This window comes from Orbicella faveolata, unplaced genomic scaffold, assembly GCF_042242905.1.
Source record: "Orbicella faveolata isolate gen_17 unplaced genomic scaffold, um_ofav_v1 contig_3, whole genome shotgun sequence".
In the NCBI taxonomy this organism is placed as follows: Eukaryota; Metazoa; Cnidaria; class Anthozoa; order Scleractinia; family Merulinidae; genus Orbicella; species Orbicella faveolata.
In genome coordinates this window covers 22,781,143-22,798,321 of record NW_028301558.1, presented here as the reverse complement: position 1 = coordinate 22,798,321, position 17,179 = coordinate 22,781,143, and the positions used below count along the sequence as shown (strand labels likewise).

Sequence of the window (17,179 nt, the reverse complement as noted above, 5' to 3'; positions counted from 1 at the left end):
GATAAACAAATATTTTTCCACCGGGGCAATACTAGCAGAACTTTTGAGTGACTTGGAACAATCTAGCTTGACGCAGAATGGCTCACACGACGTAATTCAGCCGACCACAAGTTATCGTTTGGCTAAGCTCCAGTCCGTATTATTTTGGTTCGCCAGCGTAGTTTACCCTAAGCTACAAATACTACTGGAAGAAGTTAGACTGCAGCCTGCTGTAATTACAATACAAATGAGGCCATCTCCTCGCATCACCGGGCAATGTTATCGGTGTTTTCAAAGGGGACCTCGCGCGTTTTTTCGACAAAAGGCGGCCATCTTTGTGTCTAATCCGGGAGTTTGCAATTTGGAAGAACGCTGCTCAAAACTGCTATAAGAACGTCGTCTCAATTCAATATGGCGGTTGCATTGGAAGCATTGAAAATTTGTGAAACTTTAGAAGGAATTTTAAAGCCATCGTTTGGACCGAATGGACTTGACGTCCTGCTCAATTCATCTTCAGGAAATATACTCATAACCAACAATGGTGCAGTGATTTTGAAATCGCTGAATTTGGACAATCTTATCGGTCGAACCATCGTTGACAAAATTATTTCATACTGTTGCATATCTGGAGATGGGGGAACCTCATTTCTTCTGCTTTTAACGACAGTGTTAAGAGAGGTTGTTGGTCTAACGGGAATCAGAGCAAAAGATAATGGAATGGACTTCTCCTCTCACCAAAGGCAGTCCCTTGTTGCTATATCTCGAGCTTTTCATGAGTTTGAATCATCTTTACTGGAAGTCGTTCTTGTCCCAGTTCTCGACAAAATCGCAGTAAAGACGGACATTGAGTTAAAGTATTTCTCATTAATAAAACAAAGAATCGTAAGACTCTTTTTCACATCATTGAATGGAAAATTCCCGATCAGTACAGTTTCTCATTTTGCTGAACTTCTTTGCGAGTTGATGACAAAAACTTGGAATTCATCAGAAATGTCGTTAAAAGATTCACTGCTACATCTGATCGATGAATTTCCTCATATCTGCATAGAAGTTCCAGGGCTACCCGTTTTGTCATCTCAAATCAAAGCTGGAATATTAATTCCTCGTGGATTTGCTACAGAACAAGAAGGAGTACCAACAAATTTGGATGACTTTATGTTTGTGGTCATGAATTGTAGTCTTGACACTTCAGAGCCAGAAACATCTTCATCAATTAGAATCAGAAAGAATGTTTCTTTTGATGCCAGCATCCAATGGAAAAGGAAGCAAGTTCAAAAAGCAATCATCATGTTTGCAGATCAAAATGTTAGATTGATTCTGTCGTCACAGAGTGTGTCTGATCTTGTCTTGCATTTCTGCAGGCAGTATGACATAGCTGTTGTCAGCATGATGCCCCAGGAATATGCAGACTACATCTGCAAGTGTGCAGGTGTGCTAGCCATCGACAGTTTGGATGGTGATAATCTATCAGACCTCTCTTTGGTTAAAGGTATTTCTTGTGGTCTCCATACTGTAGGTCATCACAAGTTTGTCCACCTTCAGTTTGACTCTCTAAATTGCAAATTTATTCCACACAGTATACTGCTTTGCTCACCAGCACAAGGACTGTGTAAACAATACTATCTTGCTCTTCATCATGCATTGAAATGTGTCAAGATGTCCTTAAGTGAAGATGAAAAAAGGTTGCTTTTTCTACCTGGTGCTGGAGCATGTGAACTGGCCATGAGTTTCAGTTTGAAGGCTTTTTCTAAAAGTGTAACAGATTCACATTTGTTGCTAGTTTTGGAAATTCTGGGTAAAGCCTTGCAAACTATCCCAAAAATGCTCCATCAAAATTCTTTTTCTCTGTCACACCAAAAGGACAATTTTATGTTCTGCTTGAATGAGATTGAAAGATCTTGGAAGCAAGATCGAAAGTTGCTTGGGATAGATGCAAAGACAGGCAAACCAGTGGATCCTTTCAATCTTGAAATTTACGAGCCTTTTCAGGGGAAATTCTTGCTCTTACAAAGCTTACTGCAGTACTTATCGCAGTTGTTGAGGACGGAGAAATTGATTGGTGTGCAAAAAAAGAAATAGAGTGAACAAGAATTAACACCTAACTGGAGCACTAAAATAAAGCTCCCTGCGAAGTGTGAAGTTGTTTTCTTGATCTTGTCTTTTGTGTTAGTTTCTACAGATACTGGAATTTAAGTTAAAATGTAGTTTGCTATTGACCAAACGTTTTGTATAAAATAAGGAATATCCATTGTAGGCTACAGGCAGTCAGAGTAAGAGAATTGAGAGTCTTAGTAGACCTGAACTTAGTAACTTACTTCTTACAAGGAAATGTTGTTTATCATTGCTTCATTCAAGTCTTCTCCATCTCCCCCCCCCCCCCCCCCCAACTTCAAAAGATTACAGACATGACATCAAGTACCTGTAGGGAAGATCTTATATCAAATAATTTCCAAAACAACTGATTTTTTTGAGCTGATCCACAGTCCGAGAAACTAAACAATAGATCTCACAAGTGTTTTCTTAGTTTTCTTTTCTTAAACTAAGACATCTGTAAGCAGGGTTTTCAAATTGAAATAAAGTAGCAGGAGGAAATGGTAAGGTAGGCGGAGCACTATTCAGTCAGGTAAAGGTGGCCATGTGGGGAAGAGTGCCAGAGTGGGTTACCTGTTCACATGACGTGCATTCTGGCGCATTTTTAGCACCCAGGAGTGATTTTGTTGGAGGCCTCTATACACTTAATACAAATGTCGTACAGTTTTCAGTTTCAGTCCATTGGTGCTTGTTATATAGTACTTGCAATTATATTTAATTGAACTGTAATAAGACATTTTAAACTATGTCACTTTAGTGGCCAAGTATTATATCTTTTGCACTATCCAAGACAGCGGTGATGTACCCTTTGACGCCTTTCCTTCTTTACTTAAGAGCAAATTAAATACTTCACAACAAATTGCAGTTAAAAATAAAACCACTGACAATTTCAACAAAAAGTGGGAATACTTTATTTGAGTGTTTTTTTTTTCATTTTAGTTAAGTTATTATTTAATTTAATTAATTCTTAATTAATTTAATCAATTCTTAATTTAGTAATTGTTTCCTACTCAAAATGTTGTACTTTGTAATAGTTTGTTATTCTTTTTGTATTTTTTTTGTAACACATATCATTACCTTCTGTATTACCTATTGTCTCTCCTTTAATTGTCCTATTGTAGTTCATGTTTTATTAATAATAATGATAATAATAATAATAATAATAATAAATTGAACTGTTATAGCACAAATGAACTTTAATTTCATTATTATTGTTATTTCAATTATATGAGTTCAAGAAAAAGTTTCAATATCAATATCGTTAAAGCTTTCGTAATATAGGAAAAAAAGCTGCAGCTGAATCGGAAGGATTGAGGCGACTTCCGGCGATATCGTTCCTGTCACATACATGAATTATAACTACAAAATCAGTGATATCGTTTTGTTCTCGTTTGTCTTAGAATCTGAATACTTGCACTGTTGAAAGGTTTGTTGTTAAGACACCTTTCAAACCGCCTCATGGAATACATTTGGAGCACTTTTGATCTTCATGAGTAACATTTCCAAAAACTGCCTTCGTATTCTCTATGCGGACTTCTCTGCGTTGGCAATAGCCGACATCATAGTCCGTTGCCAGCGCTTCATTGCGGAAAGTGTGCGCATGCCAACAAATCTGATACATGTACGCAACGCCTGCCAAAAATTTGTGAAAAAAAACAGAGTACTGAAAAGGAGCTGAAAAGCAACCTGACGCAATTGGCGGGAAAGAAGAGGAGCCTGCACTCATTGTGGTCAGTTGAATGAATACCCAACGCTCCCTACCCCTCTGTTACCGACTCCCCTATCCCCAATAATATCTTTTTATATTTCAAGGTGATACCAGTTTATTTTTGTTTATGTTAGTTTTAAAAATTTAATTTTACATGTTTTTCGCATAATTATGATAATTATTTGATGTTCTGGGATGTTCCGGAATGTTCCGGGATGTTCTGGAATGTTCCATGTTCCGGATTTTATCGACGGCCACAAAAACTACCCAGCGCAAATGCTTGAAGTAGCCGGTGACTTGCCCAGGGCGCCGGCTTATGTTAGACTCCGGCACTGATCTGTAAGCGTTGGAGGAAAGTCCAAATTCACGGAAAACATTTGAAACAAATCAATGAAAAAGTGAATACTTGCGTAGATACCAACCTATTCTCATCTCTATCAAACTTGCGTAGAGTTCCGAATTTTGGGTTGAAGATGGTGCGATTGCTAATAAAAACGTGTTTCGATAATCAATTTTTTCCATATTTGACGAAGTCCTTTTTTATTCAGTGCGCTACTCGCAGTAAGATAGTAACAACCCACATTATTATCACTAGCGTTAGTGGTCTTCTTTTTTCCCTAATTGTTTCGTTGAGCAGTGGAGAAAAAAAAGAAGAAAAAAAGTTGCAAGTGGCCTTTCTTTAGCTTCTTTTCCTTGCTTGACTAAGTGAGTGGTAGTGACAGCCAGGGAGGTGAGAGAGGAAAGAGTGGGAAGCGGGATTTTTAAGAGGGAAAGAAGCAGGAGAGATCTGCAAAACAATAATTTTTGTAATTTCTATTTAAAATACCTTCAGAAGCAAAACCCCAAAATGTTATTTGAGCATGACTTGCGACTTTTGAGCAAACGACAAAACGAAAATTTGTGTTTGGGCTGAAATTAATAAAACAGGCTTACCTCCGCCTAAGAACTGTGCAGCCGTATAGCTAGTCAGAGGTTCAAGTCCCTTATCGGGGGACGAGAGTAGGACATATAAAAGGGCAAGAGGCGGGAGATAAAGGTACCGGAACTGGCGGAGGTTCTGACCCCCCTGTCCCTCCACAAGTCATGGAACTAAGACGGACAGCTAGTTGTCTTATTTTCTAAGGTATTTATTTATTTATTCCCTTGGCCACGCTGCAGAACGAAAAGAAAAGTCGAGGTCTTAATGCGTCAGCCAATTCCAGCAGTGCCCATCCCCCCCCCCCCCGGGCTAACCCCCGGGCATTAGCACTTTTTGAAAATAAATGGGCAAATTCCCCGGGGTGGGGACGAAGAAAGAGGGCAAATGCCCCGCCCCCGGGATCGTCGCCTTCCAACACCTCTGCAGTTTTTTATTGATCAGTGAATAAAACGTTCAACTGTTCAGTATTTCAATGCAACGGTAAAACTTCAAGGACAACAGCACGTGTTAGTTAATTCTGATTATGTTTATTTCTTTATATTTGTTTTTAACAGTTTGCTAGAGGATAGCTAGGATCGCGGCGGACGTGCCTCCAGCCGCGAGCGATGATAGGTGCCTCTTTTCGCAGGCTACTTTTTCTGTGAAGAATCAAGACATTGCATTGCATTTTAAGCTCGCAAGATCTGTCTTGAAGATCGCATCATTTGAATTCACAAACCTTAAGTATTTTAACTCCACTTTCATGAATTTAAAAAATGCTAGGCTAGTTTTGAATGCGAAATGCAAAATAGTCGTGTTCACGTCAGTGATTGTTTTGTGATAAACAAAATATATATGCTTACAAGTAATGAAGAAATATCTAAAATTGAGAAAACACACCTTTAAAACATCTACAAGTTTCTCTAGTCCCTGACGGACAAGTCATTGTTCGACAAACGCCTCGTCTTTCCCGATGAACTCATCCATGGCACTTTCGAAAACACGTGTGTCAAATGCCCGGGGGTCACCCCGGGGTACGCAAATGCCCAGCCCCGGGGCCGCGATAAAATTGCAGATGCCCCACCCCCGGGACTGACAACGTGAGCAAATGCCCCGCGGTTGCCCGGGGTGGGAATGGGCACTGCTGGAATTGACTGATGCATAAATCATGCAGTAGACAAGAAGTCCTCGCCGTTCCCGAATAACAGAAATCAGAAACTCAGTACAAAATCGTGTATTAATCAATAAAAAAAATTAGTACATGGACTATTACTCCTTTATTTCTATAACACCTATCCAATCCTCCTCTAGGCAAATTGGGTGGCTCGGCTCCTGAGATAAAGAGGTATAGAGATAGATAGTTTATTGAGTTTTAACTGTTGCAGTACCCTCCTGAATACCACTTATCCCGGTTTCAACGACTAGGATTGTTTCTTCTCCCTCCTGCCCCTGACCAGTGGATATTTTTCGGGAAGGAAAATGATCATGAATTCGTTAAAATCTTAGACAAGAATCTCGTGCCAAGGCTCTGCGGTCTGCAAGGTCTGGGCATGGGACGAGAAGCTGCAAGAATGCGACCGGCCGTTTTTACCTAAAAATTCAAAATGGCCGCTAAACGAAAGCTCGAGAACACGGATGATAGCGATAGAAATTCGTCAAATATACAACACAAGAGACATGAAACTACAACCACACATGAAGTAACGACTAATTACAGTACACAGGCTGGCTATAGCTCACAATGGTACGAGCAGCGTGGCCCATGGATAGCTTTATATGACTGGAACAGCGGACTCTACTATTATCAAAATGTCAGCGATTATCGAACACAGTGGGAAAAACCAGCTGAATGGGATTCCATTCATCCATTGTTCATTCCTGCAAACCAATTTTATCATGGGTCTCATAATGAATCAGTAAATACCAGCGATTTTAATGAGGAAGAGAACTTCAAACAATCTGCTGCCGATGTGGAAGCTAAGGTTAAGACACTTCTCACTCGACCAGCTCGCAGACAAATAGATCCCGAGGAAAGAGAAAAGTTGCACTGGATTCCTGAGGGGACCACGGAATACAACATATGGTACGATCGCTGGGTGGGAGAACACTGGTGGGAGAATAAAGACCACGGTCAGTCATGTGAAAAGTCGCCTTAAATATATGTTCCAATCTAATAGTGTAAAATGCAGAATGCAGATCATTATATTCCTCTGTTGTTCTCTCAGAACACAAAATAAAATTAAAGAATGGCAAATAATGGTCTCACAATCTTCAGTTTACACTACTCACCTCTTAATGGACACGACTGTTACAACAACAAAAATATAGAAAACCTCCAAATGTAGCCATGCAAGAGTAAAATTGTTACTGGATACCTAAAGGCAGATGATGGGAGTGAAGACACACCAATATTAATTACAGAGGCAAATTTTCCTTGCAGGACCTTCAGAGACAAAGTGCTACATTGAAACAGATGCAGGGTTTACCAAGGCTAACATTTATGACCCTGGTGGAAACAAACATTATTACTGCATCTACTTTGCCAGAGGCTGTTGCCATTTGGGGTCTGAATGTGGATATTTACATGTAATACCGACTGATAAAGATGAAAAAAGGTCAGTAAGCATTCATTCATTTGTCAGTTCTATGTGGTTCTAAAGTAAAGTTAAGTATTTTTATTCAATAGACAGAAGTCAAAGCAAGGTACATGTAGCAATAGATTGAAACAGTAGTTATAGAGCTTGCCTGTAATGTAGCAATATTGTTCATGTAGCGGGAGTCACATGTGTTCTCTTTTGGTTATTCTTCTTAAGAATTGACCTTGCTCATGATGTTTTTGGCCGAGAACGTCACCGTCTACACAAGGATGACATGGGAGGAATTGGAACTTTTGACAAAGAATGCAGAACTCTTTATGTTGGAGGGCTGGGTAATCGATCAACACTGGAAAAACTACTCTGGATTGAATTTGGCGAGTGGGGTGAAATTGAGGTAAACATCTTATTTGTCAGAATGTTTTAAATAGACATTGTAACAGGAAATGAACTCTTGCGGGTGTGAGATTAGTGGCTCTTGGCTTGGCTCTTGGCACTATGAGGATAAAATCATATTTTTGTGTCATGTCTTCTAAAAATTGAAAGTCAATATAATTTGAGAAAGTTGTCAGAAATGAACAAACAAGATACTCAGGATTATACTGATGAATCAAACTATTGACATATAGATCCCTTTTAAAGTTATCTGAATGGATGCTTTTAGACTATGTCATGTCAAATTTCCACACACACCCATTTCAGTTGATAGGTGAGTGATAAACTGAGCTTGTTGGTGCTTTTTCAAGTCAAGAGCAACACACATTAGCCACATCACAATTGAAATCTGTTGTTTTTAATCATTATTTTGGCTTATTATGATTTTTCCAGGATATAAGAATAATACCAAAACGCAACATAGCTTTTGTACGCTACAAGAATAGAGTGAATGCTGAATTTGCAAAGGTAAGGTGAAGAGGGTTTATCACAACCACATCAGTATTATTTGATTGCAAATTTTAAAGATTCATGTCATGCTCATTTCTGTTTTCTTGAAAACGTATGGTGTTTTAGCACAAAAATAGATTATAAAATTATGCCAGTTTTCCAAGTGAGTGTTCTTAATCAGTACTGTGCTGCTAACATTATTTTGTTCCATCAAGATTGCAATGTCAGACCAAAAGTTGGACAACAGAGAGTTGCTCAACGTCAGATGGGCTTTTGATGACCCTAATCCAAAATCAAGGAAAGAGGTGAACAGATTTCTTTTCTGCGTAACAATATTGGATTTTGGTCAACCCAATCTTGAGAGATGTCTCCTGTCTGGTCTAAGAGTTTGCCTACATGTATTTGACTTGAGGATGGTTCATCAAGTTGTCATCCACCACCTGATGAGTTTCTTTATTCTCATTACCTGTGTGCTTAACATTGCATTGACAAATAAAGTAACAAGAGATTAGATCTCAATAATTTGCTGGCCTTTGCCCATTCAAAACGTTTCCCAAAACAATACATGTACCTCTGAAATAGTACTACACTTATTAGAGGTTGTAATCTACTTACATTCCTGAAGCAATAGTTGTTTTCAATAGTGTTTTTTTTTAGTGTGATTGCCATTTATGAAGGTGGCAGTCTAGAAGTACTGAGTTTTGAATACTGGGGTCAGTCAGACTCAATCAGAGCAAAAGTTTTTGTTTAATTAACATAATTTCCTAGTAGTCACTTCTTCTTGTTTTCTTGTCACTATGCGCATAATTATTTTAGATCTATTTACAATGCAAAAACTAACACATTTACTTGACAACTGACATCTGACGAGGTCAAAACGTCTGTTATTAATTTCGCTGTTTGTGTTGAAAATAACTAATTATTGTTTATTTTTGGATCTGTTCATGCAGGAGCTTTTAAGAGCTAAGCAAAGAGTACTTGAGGCTGCATCTGAGCGAGGATTACTTCAAGCGGCTCTTTCTCGCCCCACTTATCCAACAGGTGCTCAGGTAACAGGGCCTTATCCAAACACAGACAAACAGTACCCTGTGGAATGCGGCCCATTGACCAAGGAACAAATCGAGCAGGTATGTCAGGAGGGTTGAACCTAGTGAGAAAGTGATATTAAATTTTAAGGGGCTTTGTTATTTTTATGAAATTTAGCTTTTTGTGTTCTAGCAGGTAATCATTGAGGATTAAATGAGTTGGTTATAGAGTAGCCTAACTGTTTGAGTACAAATAAAAAAATATGTAAATTTGTAGTTATTTGGTTTCCTATCGAAAGCAAATTTTAACTAATCAGAATCAAAATAGTGATTTGCCTCACGCCCTTTTTCCAGCGCTTAGCAAGATTTGAGCTTTGATTGGGGCATTGTATTTTTCGTCTTTTGCGATTTGTTCAATGAAAACTGGGCTTTACCTTTTCCGCTGCAGTGTACTCAACTATAATCTACAGTTCAATCAAGGTTCTAGCACCAGCAAGTTCTTTACAAAGTGAATTTTGAATGACCAATTAACAATAGCTGTTATTGCAGTTATCAGCGGCTTGACACACAAACGAGGTGAAAGGGTCAATAGACCACTTTCGATATATTAAAATTCAGCTTGGCAGTGAGGCTTAGAGGACACGAACAACGGAAATTGAATGACCATGTTTATTCATTTCTTTTGTTTGTGTCCTCTAGGCCTCGTTGTCAAGCTGAATTTTAATATATCGAAAGTGGCCTATTCTGCATTGTATTAAATCCTTTCGCCTCGTTTGCATGCCTTTTAAAACAAAAGAATTTTTGACCGCAGACTCAACTGCAATAACAGCTATTTATGGGTTGTGAAATTTCTGCCGCTTTTTTCGTCAATCAAAAAGGTAAATGCGCTGTTTTGAAACTCTGGCAAAGATAAGTGAAATACAGCGATTGTATGGAAATCCTGTGAAATGCTTTTTTCTAAATTTAATTTGTGAAACGCTCAGACTGTCAACTGAACTCACTTTTTCTGTTATCCATCTGCCGACTTTGAATGTTCCACATCCAGGATCATGAATGCATTACAGAATCTGAATTTTTACTGCGCGCTCCGGCCCAACTAGTCTCCGAAGTCTACATGTATGTTTTGCCCACGTTTGTCATGTTTCAGCATATTTCCACAAAGGCGGTGTCCCTGGGATTCTATTTACTGAATGTTTCGGGGTTTATTTCTTCACTTTAGGCGGAGGTTCTCCAGAATGTGTACACGGATTGCACAAGATTGGACGAGGCGCTCAAGAAAGGAGAGGCGATTCATGCCAATGAAACGGAAAGCAGTAAGACAAACTCGTACCAAAACACTGGCACAGATGAGTACAGTGGCAATGAGAACGCCGCGAACACTTCGGGAACAGATTGGAATAATTATGATTACTTCACAGGCTATAGCGGTTATGATTTCGGGCAGGCTTGGAACTATTCACAGCATTATCACACTGAGGAATGTGGCTCAACTAAAGATCCTTACAGGGAGAATCTGGCCTCAAAAACCGAGAATCCTTCTGGTCGCTCGCGGACTAGCTACCGACAAAGTTCCGATCCCGATTCCACCGAGTCGTCAAGTACCGAGCTATTACTGAGTACCGACTGATCATCCTCGGAATTTGTTCCTACTTCAAAGGGATGATCATGTGTTGAGATGGAGGAAGGAAAGATAGAGTACGCCTAATCATCAGACTTGAGTTCGTTCCTGTTCAGGACTAAAACACGTAAACTTTAAACATGCCGTGGGGAATGAAACAGCCTGGCGCAACACACAGAGTTTTTGCTTGCAATAAAATGAATATCAAAGAAAACCGCTTGCTTGTGTTTACTTCTACGGGTTGTAAAGGTCACACCTGTGGTATGTGATTGGTGGATTTATTTCGATCCATTTTGTTTCTTTTCAACGGGGTCCGTTGGTTATCGGAAAGAGAAAACTTAAGTGAACCACGACGGTAACGAGAACGCCACCAAACAAACTTTTTTTTTCAAATGAGTAAAACAATGGTTGTGCGCGTGCGTTATAAATCTTTGTACATTACATTGACGTCCTCTGCACGATAAAAACGTGAAATGACAAAGTTTTGCGTATTTTGGAGAACGCGAACGGCGAGAGCTAATTTTTTTTTCATTTGGAATTGAACGCTGGCGCTACATATTTAGCTTGAGCAAGTTCTGAGACCAGTAGGCGCACTGAACGGATCAAATTCCAAGATAAAATATATATATATTTTTTTGCCAGCTGTTGTCCTCGAGCTCGCCGTCGTCATTGCTTAAGTTCTCCTGAAGTTCTCCATTATTAATATATTAATGACGTCAGCACGTTAGTGTTAAAAACAGCAAGACAAAAAAGAAAAGAACTGGACGGGCAAACGTTTTATCACAGCCAATCGGGTTTCTTAATGTGCTTTGCACCTGAAAAATCTTATTTAAATGTGTCATTTGCTTTTTTTTTGTTTTAAAAAAAAGTCATGGCTGAAGTGAAGCACTCTTTCAAACAACAATAGTGACAAAAGTTCAAATGGACCCGAAACTACTGTTAAAATTGATGTTTAAAAGCCTTAAAAATGCAAGCATTTGCCGATCCACGGCATCATCAGGCTTCATTTGAACTTTTCATTTGAAAATCCTACCGAAGGACAACGTGCAAAGATCTCTCCTTCAAAACGTTCAGTAAATAAAACCAGGCCTTGCATGAAAGCTAGCTGAAGAGCCGTTTGGCGTTCTAGTGTGGGACAAGTTTGCCATCCTTATTCCCACATTTGAGAATACTATGCTAGGTACGTTTGAAGACAACTCGTTTATGGAAATCAGTGAAGCATTACGTGTTTGTGGGGATTGTGGGGGGGGGGGGGGGGGGGAGTGGACAGGAGGCAACAACCTCAGAGAAAAGGAAGCGAGGATTATACCCGGGAGAGGAGTAAGAGTGGAACGAGAGCCCTAAGATGCTGAGCCACTTGCCATGTTAACTCTCGGGGAACCATCGATAGTTCTTTTTATTCTTTTGATCGGATAATATTAGTCGGAAAGTCATCGATTGTTTCAACAAAGTTCTACGAAGTAGTACTTGCTTGCCCGATTAATCCTAGTCTAGATGTCAACCGTGAATCAGTGCGATATAATCATGGGCTACCACCCAGTACGAGTATTATCCTCGTCCCAAGATGCCACGATTCTTTTAGCAAGTACAAAAAGTAGATACCTGTGACAGTTCGCGACTCATGAGACGTCGTTCTGTGTAAACTCGCAGGTCACTGGAGAGTCGTGCAGTGATTCTTGGCGCTGACCGAAAGGATCGCGATGTTTTAAAACTAGAATGATTAAAATTCACATCAGTTTGCTACTTAACAATTAGATTGTGAGCTCGAGACTTCTAGGAGGTGATAGTTGACGAAGCCGAAGGCCGAATCAACTATCGCCTCATAGAAATCGAGAGCGAATAATCTAATTGTTTTAGTAAAATTCTAACTGAAATTTCGTTCAAATACCCATTCCAGTTATTTCTCGCCTTAGTATAAACTCCACGGTTTAGAGAATTCGCGGGGACTGAATTAATTGTCAATTTGACATTTTCAGTTGAGTACGCGCGCTTATCAATTTCTTTCAAAAAATTTCAGTCAAGCTTTTTTAATTCAAGCAACCGTAAATGCCCTCCTTTTAGTCTCCTCAGGAATTTTGTTAATTAGTGATGGGTCGTTGTCTGTGAGAGTCCCACAACACAACACAATTTACAATTGGAATGAAAAGTAGGATGGAGACCAGACCGACACTCATCATTTAGTTTTTTAAATTTCTTTATTGGCGTCTGGGATAAGAAAAGTCACTTTTCCGCAATGGTTGTTTCCCCAATGGCCTGGGTGCCATCTCTTCCTCAAAATCGTTCCATAGTTTTGTTACATCTGGATAGTAGCCATCAAGATAAGGAGTCTTTTCAGTTTCCTTAGGGAGTCGATGTTAATCTGCAATAAAGACAACCGATGGATAGAATTAGTAAGGATAAAGACAGGTAAAAGAACTTGGAAGTTAGTGTAAGATGGTCTAGGACGAGGTAGAAGACAAGAAGATTTAAGGAGGCGCCAATGGCGGGAAACAATAAGTAACTGATTTAACAAAAAATAATAATAACGACAAGATATTTACCCTACGACCAATGGCAAAGAAGGAATTGGCTATCACTGCTCTCCGTTTCCTTAACAATGAACTACTGATGTTTGGTCTAGTATCCTGACATGGAACGACAGCAACGATCAATCTTTCTTGCTTGTTCTTTTCATCTCAGCCTCCAAACAGCGTCAGCCACTGCGACCTACAAACCCAAGCAAAAGACAAAGTTCAATAAGTACCAGACCGGCAGTGGTGGATGTAACAAACTTGGAGTATTTTATCTTCCTACCAAATACTATGTAGAGTTCCAAAGCTCAAAAACATTACCGACAAAACAAGAAGCTCTTAATTATTGACAAGATTTCAAATTACTTTGTATCATAATTTGGCTGCAGTAGCTTAATTGCTGGAGGTAAACTGGCCCAGTGAATTGACCCTTTTGCTGACCCTTAAGAGCCTCGCGGAAATCTTTCTACCCCAAAATAGTCCACCAAAAACGTTCCACCTTAAAAAAAAAACCCAAATCGTTAAATTCAAACCCTCAAAATACCTTTGCACCCCCTAACCACTAATAGAGCTATATTCTCTTTTCTGTACTACATATCGTGAGAACCCTAACCTTTTATATCCCCCAACCCGAAACAAAAAGGCCCTTTTGACCTGCGTCGTGTCACTTGCTTTAGAGCGTGGAGAAATCTACTGCTGAACCAAAGGCAGATATGCACGTTGTCGTCATTTGACAACTACCAGATTCCTTTCGTTTTGTCTTTGTTATGTAAATTTTGAAGTCCCAATGGGGTATAAATAATAATTGCCCTAATTAGCATAAGAAGAGAAAAAGTGAAGGATTGTCAAATGAAACCATCATGGTCATCATACAAATCGCCTATTCTTGTGATTTAAACCCGTTTGCTTGTTCTCGGAAAGTGTGCATTATACGACAGTCTTTAATCGGGTCATTGTCATCTCTTTCTGATGTTAAGGTTGCATTTCGTATTTTGGGACCTAGTATTTACGACTCTTTATCAAAACAGATTGTTATCCAGGTTAGAATTCCATCTCAGGAACGTTCACGCGGCTCTCTTGTCAAAGCCAACTAAGGGCGTTAATCTGTTGTTACTTGCTTTATTTCATGGATAGAAATAATAATGATACCTGAGGAATAGAAAACCAGTCAGGGGAATCAGTTCCGGGCAAGGATCATAATCTCTCGGTGTCGGGTGATTCGTTCATTTGCTCCCATTGACGCAAGTACGCTAGTTGCGTGACGCAATAATAAAATGTAAAGTAAACAGAACACAAGCGTTTCACTTCCGGTATCATTACGAATTCGATCTGGCCTGATGCCCTGATGCCCTGATCTGACCCATGCTGATATATACAGTGAGATTTTGAACATAAATATTAACAATTAATTTTTGTGATTTGTTCCCGATTGTTTAGTCGCAGTAAATCCAGATTAGCTGCTAGTTTTTACTCCGCTCATTGTGATCTTTACATATTGTCTGCGTGACTAAAGCCCGTCACTTGAACGTTTTAGCCCGTCATTTGTTGCCAAAATTGATTAAATTGTGAGCGAGTTCTGTGAACCGTGGGCTCGGACACAAAATAAAACGCTAAAAAGAGCCTGTCATAAATGGCCTTCCTGGTCTTCATGCCAGTCCCCATTAAAAAAGAATAGTGTGCCTTGAATCTGTAAGGCGTGGGTGCCAAAATCAATAGCACAAACTGCCGTCAATCCACCGTTTTTTGCTTGTCTTTCATAAACAAAATTGATTGTAACCCACGAGTTTTCAGACCCGCCCTTCACAGGAATCTTAGGAGTGCAAAGAATGGTTGTACAAGAACTTCTTACACAGGAGTGCGAGGACCAACATACACCTCGTGTCCAACGTCACGCGCAAGCCCGATGCAATGCAAGGCTGAGCAGCAGACAAGACCGCTGACCGCTGCCAAGACCGGGAAAGCAACTAATACACTGACCAACCCCCCCCCCCCCTCCCCCCAAAAAAAGAGATTTATAAAGCGCCATTATTTTTTGTAAAATTTCGCTAGGCTGAACTCACATAGTCGATAGAAATGTAATCAAAAACACAATAAATATTAACAAAATAAGCGGTCAGAAACAATAGGTATTGAGACAGTTCTTTGGTACCCCAAGTGCCATTTCCCTAAAACTAAATGCCCTTCAGAAACAGGATCAAGAATGAAAGCAGCACAGGAACACCATAAAAGGTGACATTTGCTTAAGATCCACAACACATCCTTGTGGCTGTTATTTTTCCTTTTCATGATTTCAAGGCGCTCGCTTGACCGAATTTAGGTCGCAACACTGATTCGTACGGTAAATCAGGTACCAGGCTTCAAGTTTATATTTTCTTTGACACTTTCCAGTGGTCAACCGGTCTTCACAGCCAACTGAAATATAGGTATTCAGTGAGATAGATACTGCTGGCTCTTAACGGACAATTCTCAGTTCCAAACCTGGTGATTTATGAGGAAGGCTTAGCTTAAAAATAAGCAAAACAACACCAACAAAGAGGCGAGAACGCCGCTACCGGTTGTGTATTTTTGTTCTTTTAAGGACAACAGTCAGACTCACCAGGCAGTGAAGTTCCTCTTGGCTCCACAATTAATTTCCACCGACCAGTCAATAGCACGTTATCTTCAGGACAGGAACACAAATCAACATAGAGGAAAGAAACTCAAGGAAGTAGAATTTCTGTTGAAATGCATATGACTGCCAGCTGAACTAACGGAGCCGCAGCTACCAAACGTCAGGAGAGGGTTGGAGTTTAAGAGTCAGCTGAGCTATAGCTGTCAGTAAGCGTACAATAAGTTTCGATGTATAGTTACGGTTGCAGTTCAGAGTTGGATCAAAGGTCAGCTTATAGTTGCAGGCTTGGAAAATAGAGAACGTATTTTCAAGACTCGAAAAATACCTTTATGGCTATATATCCTACTATATATTGTTATTGACTTTATTTGCTCAGTAGGTTGTGAGGGGTTGTCATGAGCTGACGTGGATCTACGGGGGGATTAAGGTTAAAAGAGCTAAAACGTACTTATTACATTTCAAACCAAAAATAATCTAACAATAATACGTAACAATAACATATTTAAGTTGTTAAAAGTGCACCGAATCGTCTTTCTTCGTTCACAATGATATAAAAGGTGTCACTGAACCATTTGGAACTATAAAATTGTTTATTTTTAAAAGTTCCATTTTATTGGCGCCCAATAAGATTTAACTCCAAAAATTTTAAGTTCGTTAGGTTGTCTTTTTCGAGGACAATTAACAATGATGGTTCAAGTCAATGTTACACTGTGTAATAACTTCAGCAGACATTGTTCCAACTTATATGACAGATACGTATGCATATTATCTAAGGATGATTGGACATTAAATACAGGGCTCTTGTATGTAAGGACGTCAAGAAGTTTACAAAGGCAAAGGAACGGCAATTTTCCCCAAAATGAAATTGTGTAACACGGAGGTGTTTCTTTAATATATTGGTCTGTAACTTAAGAGGTAGGAAGTACAGCGGAGATAAATGTCGAACAAAAGGCTATCATAATTCGACACAAGACCGTAGACATTCATCAACAATGTCAACTTGGTATTATCGGTGAAATGGCCACTCTCCTTGCAGCCCTTTAGGTATCTGTTAGTCTTATAAGCCGTTGTTTTCATCCCAGCTACCAGTTCAAGTCCTACAGTGGAAAACTTACAAAATAAAATAATGAAATAAAGCAATAGTTAGAATGTCAAACACGAAATGGCACCCAAAAAAGGTGGCCCTGAAAGTGTTCACTTACGAAACCTGTGTAAAGTCTGTAATCCAGGATATCGGTTGACGATCAAGCTATTACAGAG

General features: G+C 39.5%; 2 protein-coding genes and 1 long non-coding RNA gene across 3 annotated transcripts; 2 read left to right on the top strand and 1 right to left on the bottom strand.

Moving 5' to 3' along the window:
* The first annotated feature begins 377 nt into the window (after nt 1-377).
* On the top strand, nt 378-3,264 carry LOC110052983 (BBSome complex assembly protein BBS10-like). Its single transcript, XM_020759166.2, has one exon. It carries the CDS (start codon nt 391-393, stop codon nt 2,056-2,058), a length of 1,668 nt encoding a protein of 555 aa, XP_020614825.2. The 5' UTR covers nt 378-390; the 3' UTR covers nt 2,059-3,264.
* Nucleotides 3,265-6,229: 2,965 nt separating this feature from the next.
* On the top strand, nt 6,230-11,012 carry LOC110052991 (pre-mRNA-splicing factor cwc2-like). The gene is made up of 7 exons (XM_089297489.1): nt 6,230-6,806; nt 7,117-7,291; nt 7,490-7,667; nt 8,099-8,173; nt 8,371-8,460; nt 9,106-9,282; nt 10,400-11,012. The coding sequence occupies exons 1-7, from the start codon at nt 6,281-6,283 to the stop codon at nt 10,805-10,807; spliced, it is 1,629 nt and encodes a 542-aa protein (XP_089153615.1). The 5' UTR covers nt 6,230-6,280; the 3' UTR covers nt 10,808-11,012.
* Nucleotides 11,013-12,974: 1,962 nt separating this feature from the next.
* Nucleotides 12,975-15,268, bottom strand: LOC149106904 (uncharacterized). Its single transcript, XR_016209655.1, has 2 exons — nt 13,339-15,268; nt 12,975-13,157 (listed from the first exon to the last, which is right to left on the bottom strand). It is a non-coding gene; the product is annotated as an uncharacterized LOC149106904 (long non-coding RNA).
* Nucleotides 15,269-17,179: the final 1,911 nt, after the last annotated feature.

What these genes read in the sequence shown, in the direction of transcription:
- LOC110052983 (XM_020759166.2), top strand. Translation starts at nt 391, where the DNA reads ATGGCGGTTGCATTGGAAGCATTGAAAATTTGTGAAACTTTAGAAGGA.
- LOC110052991 (XM_089297489.1), top strand. Translation starts at nt 6,281, where the DNA reads ATGGCCGCTAAACGAAAGCTCGAGAACACGGATGATAGCGATAGAAAT. An exon ending in GCGAGTGGGGTGAAATTGAG is followed by an intron (nt 7,668 to 8,098) that starts GTAAACATCTTA and finishes TGATTTTTCCAG; the next exon opens with GATATAAGAATAATACCAAA. An exon ending in CCAAGGAACAAATCGAGCAG is followed by an intron (nt 9,283 to 10,399) that starts GTATGTCAGGAG and finishes TCTTCACTTTAG; the next exon opens with GCGGAGGTTCTCCAGAATGT.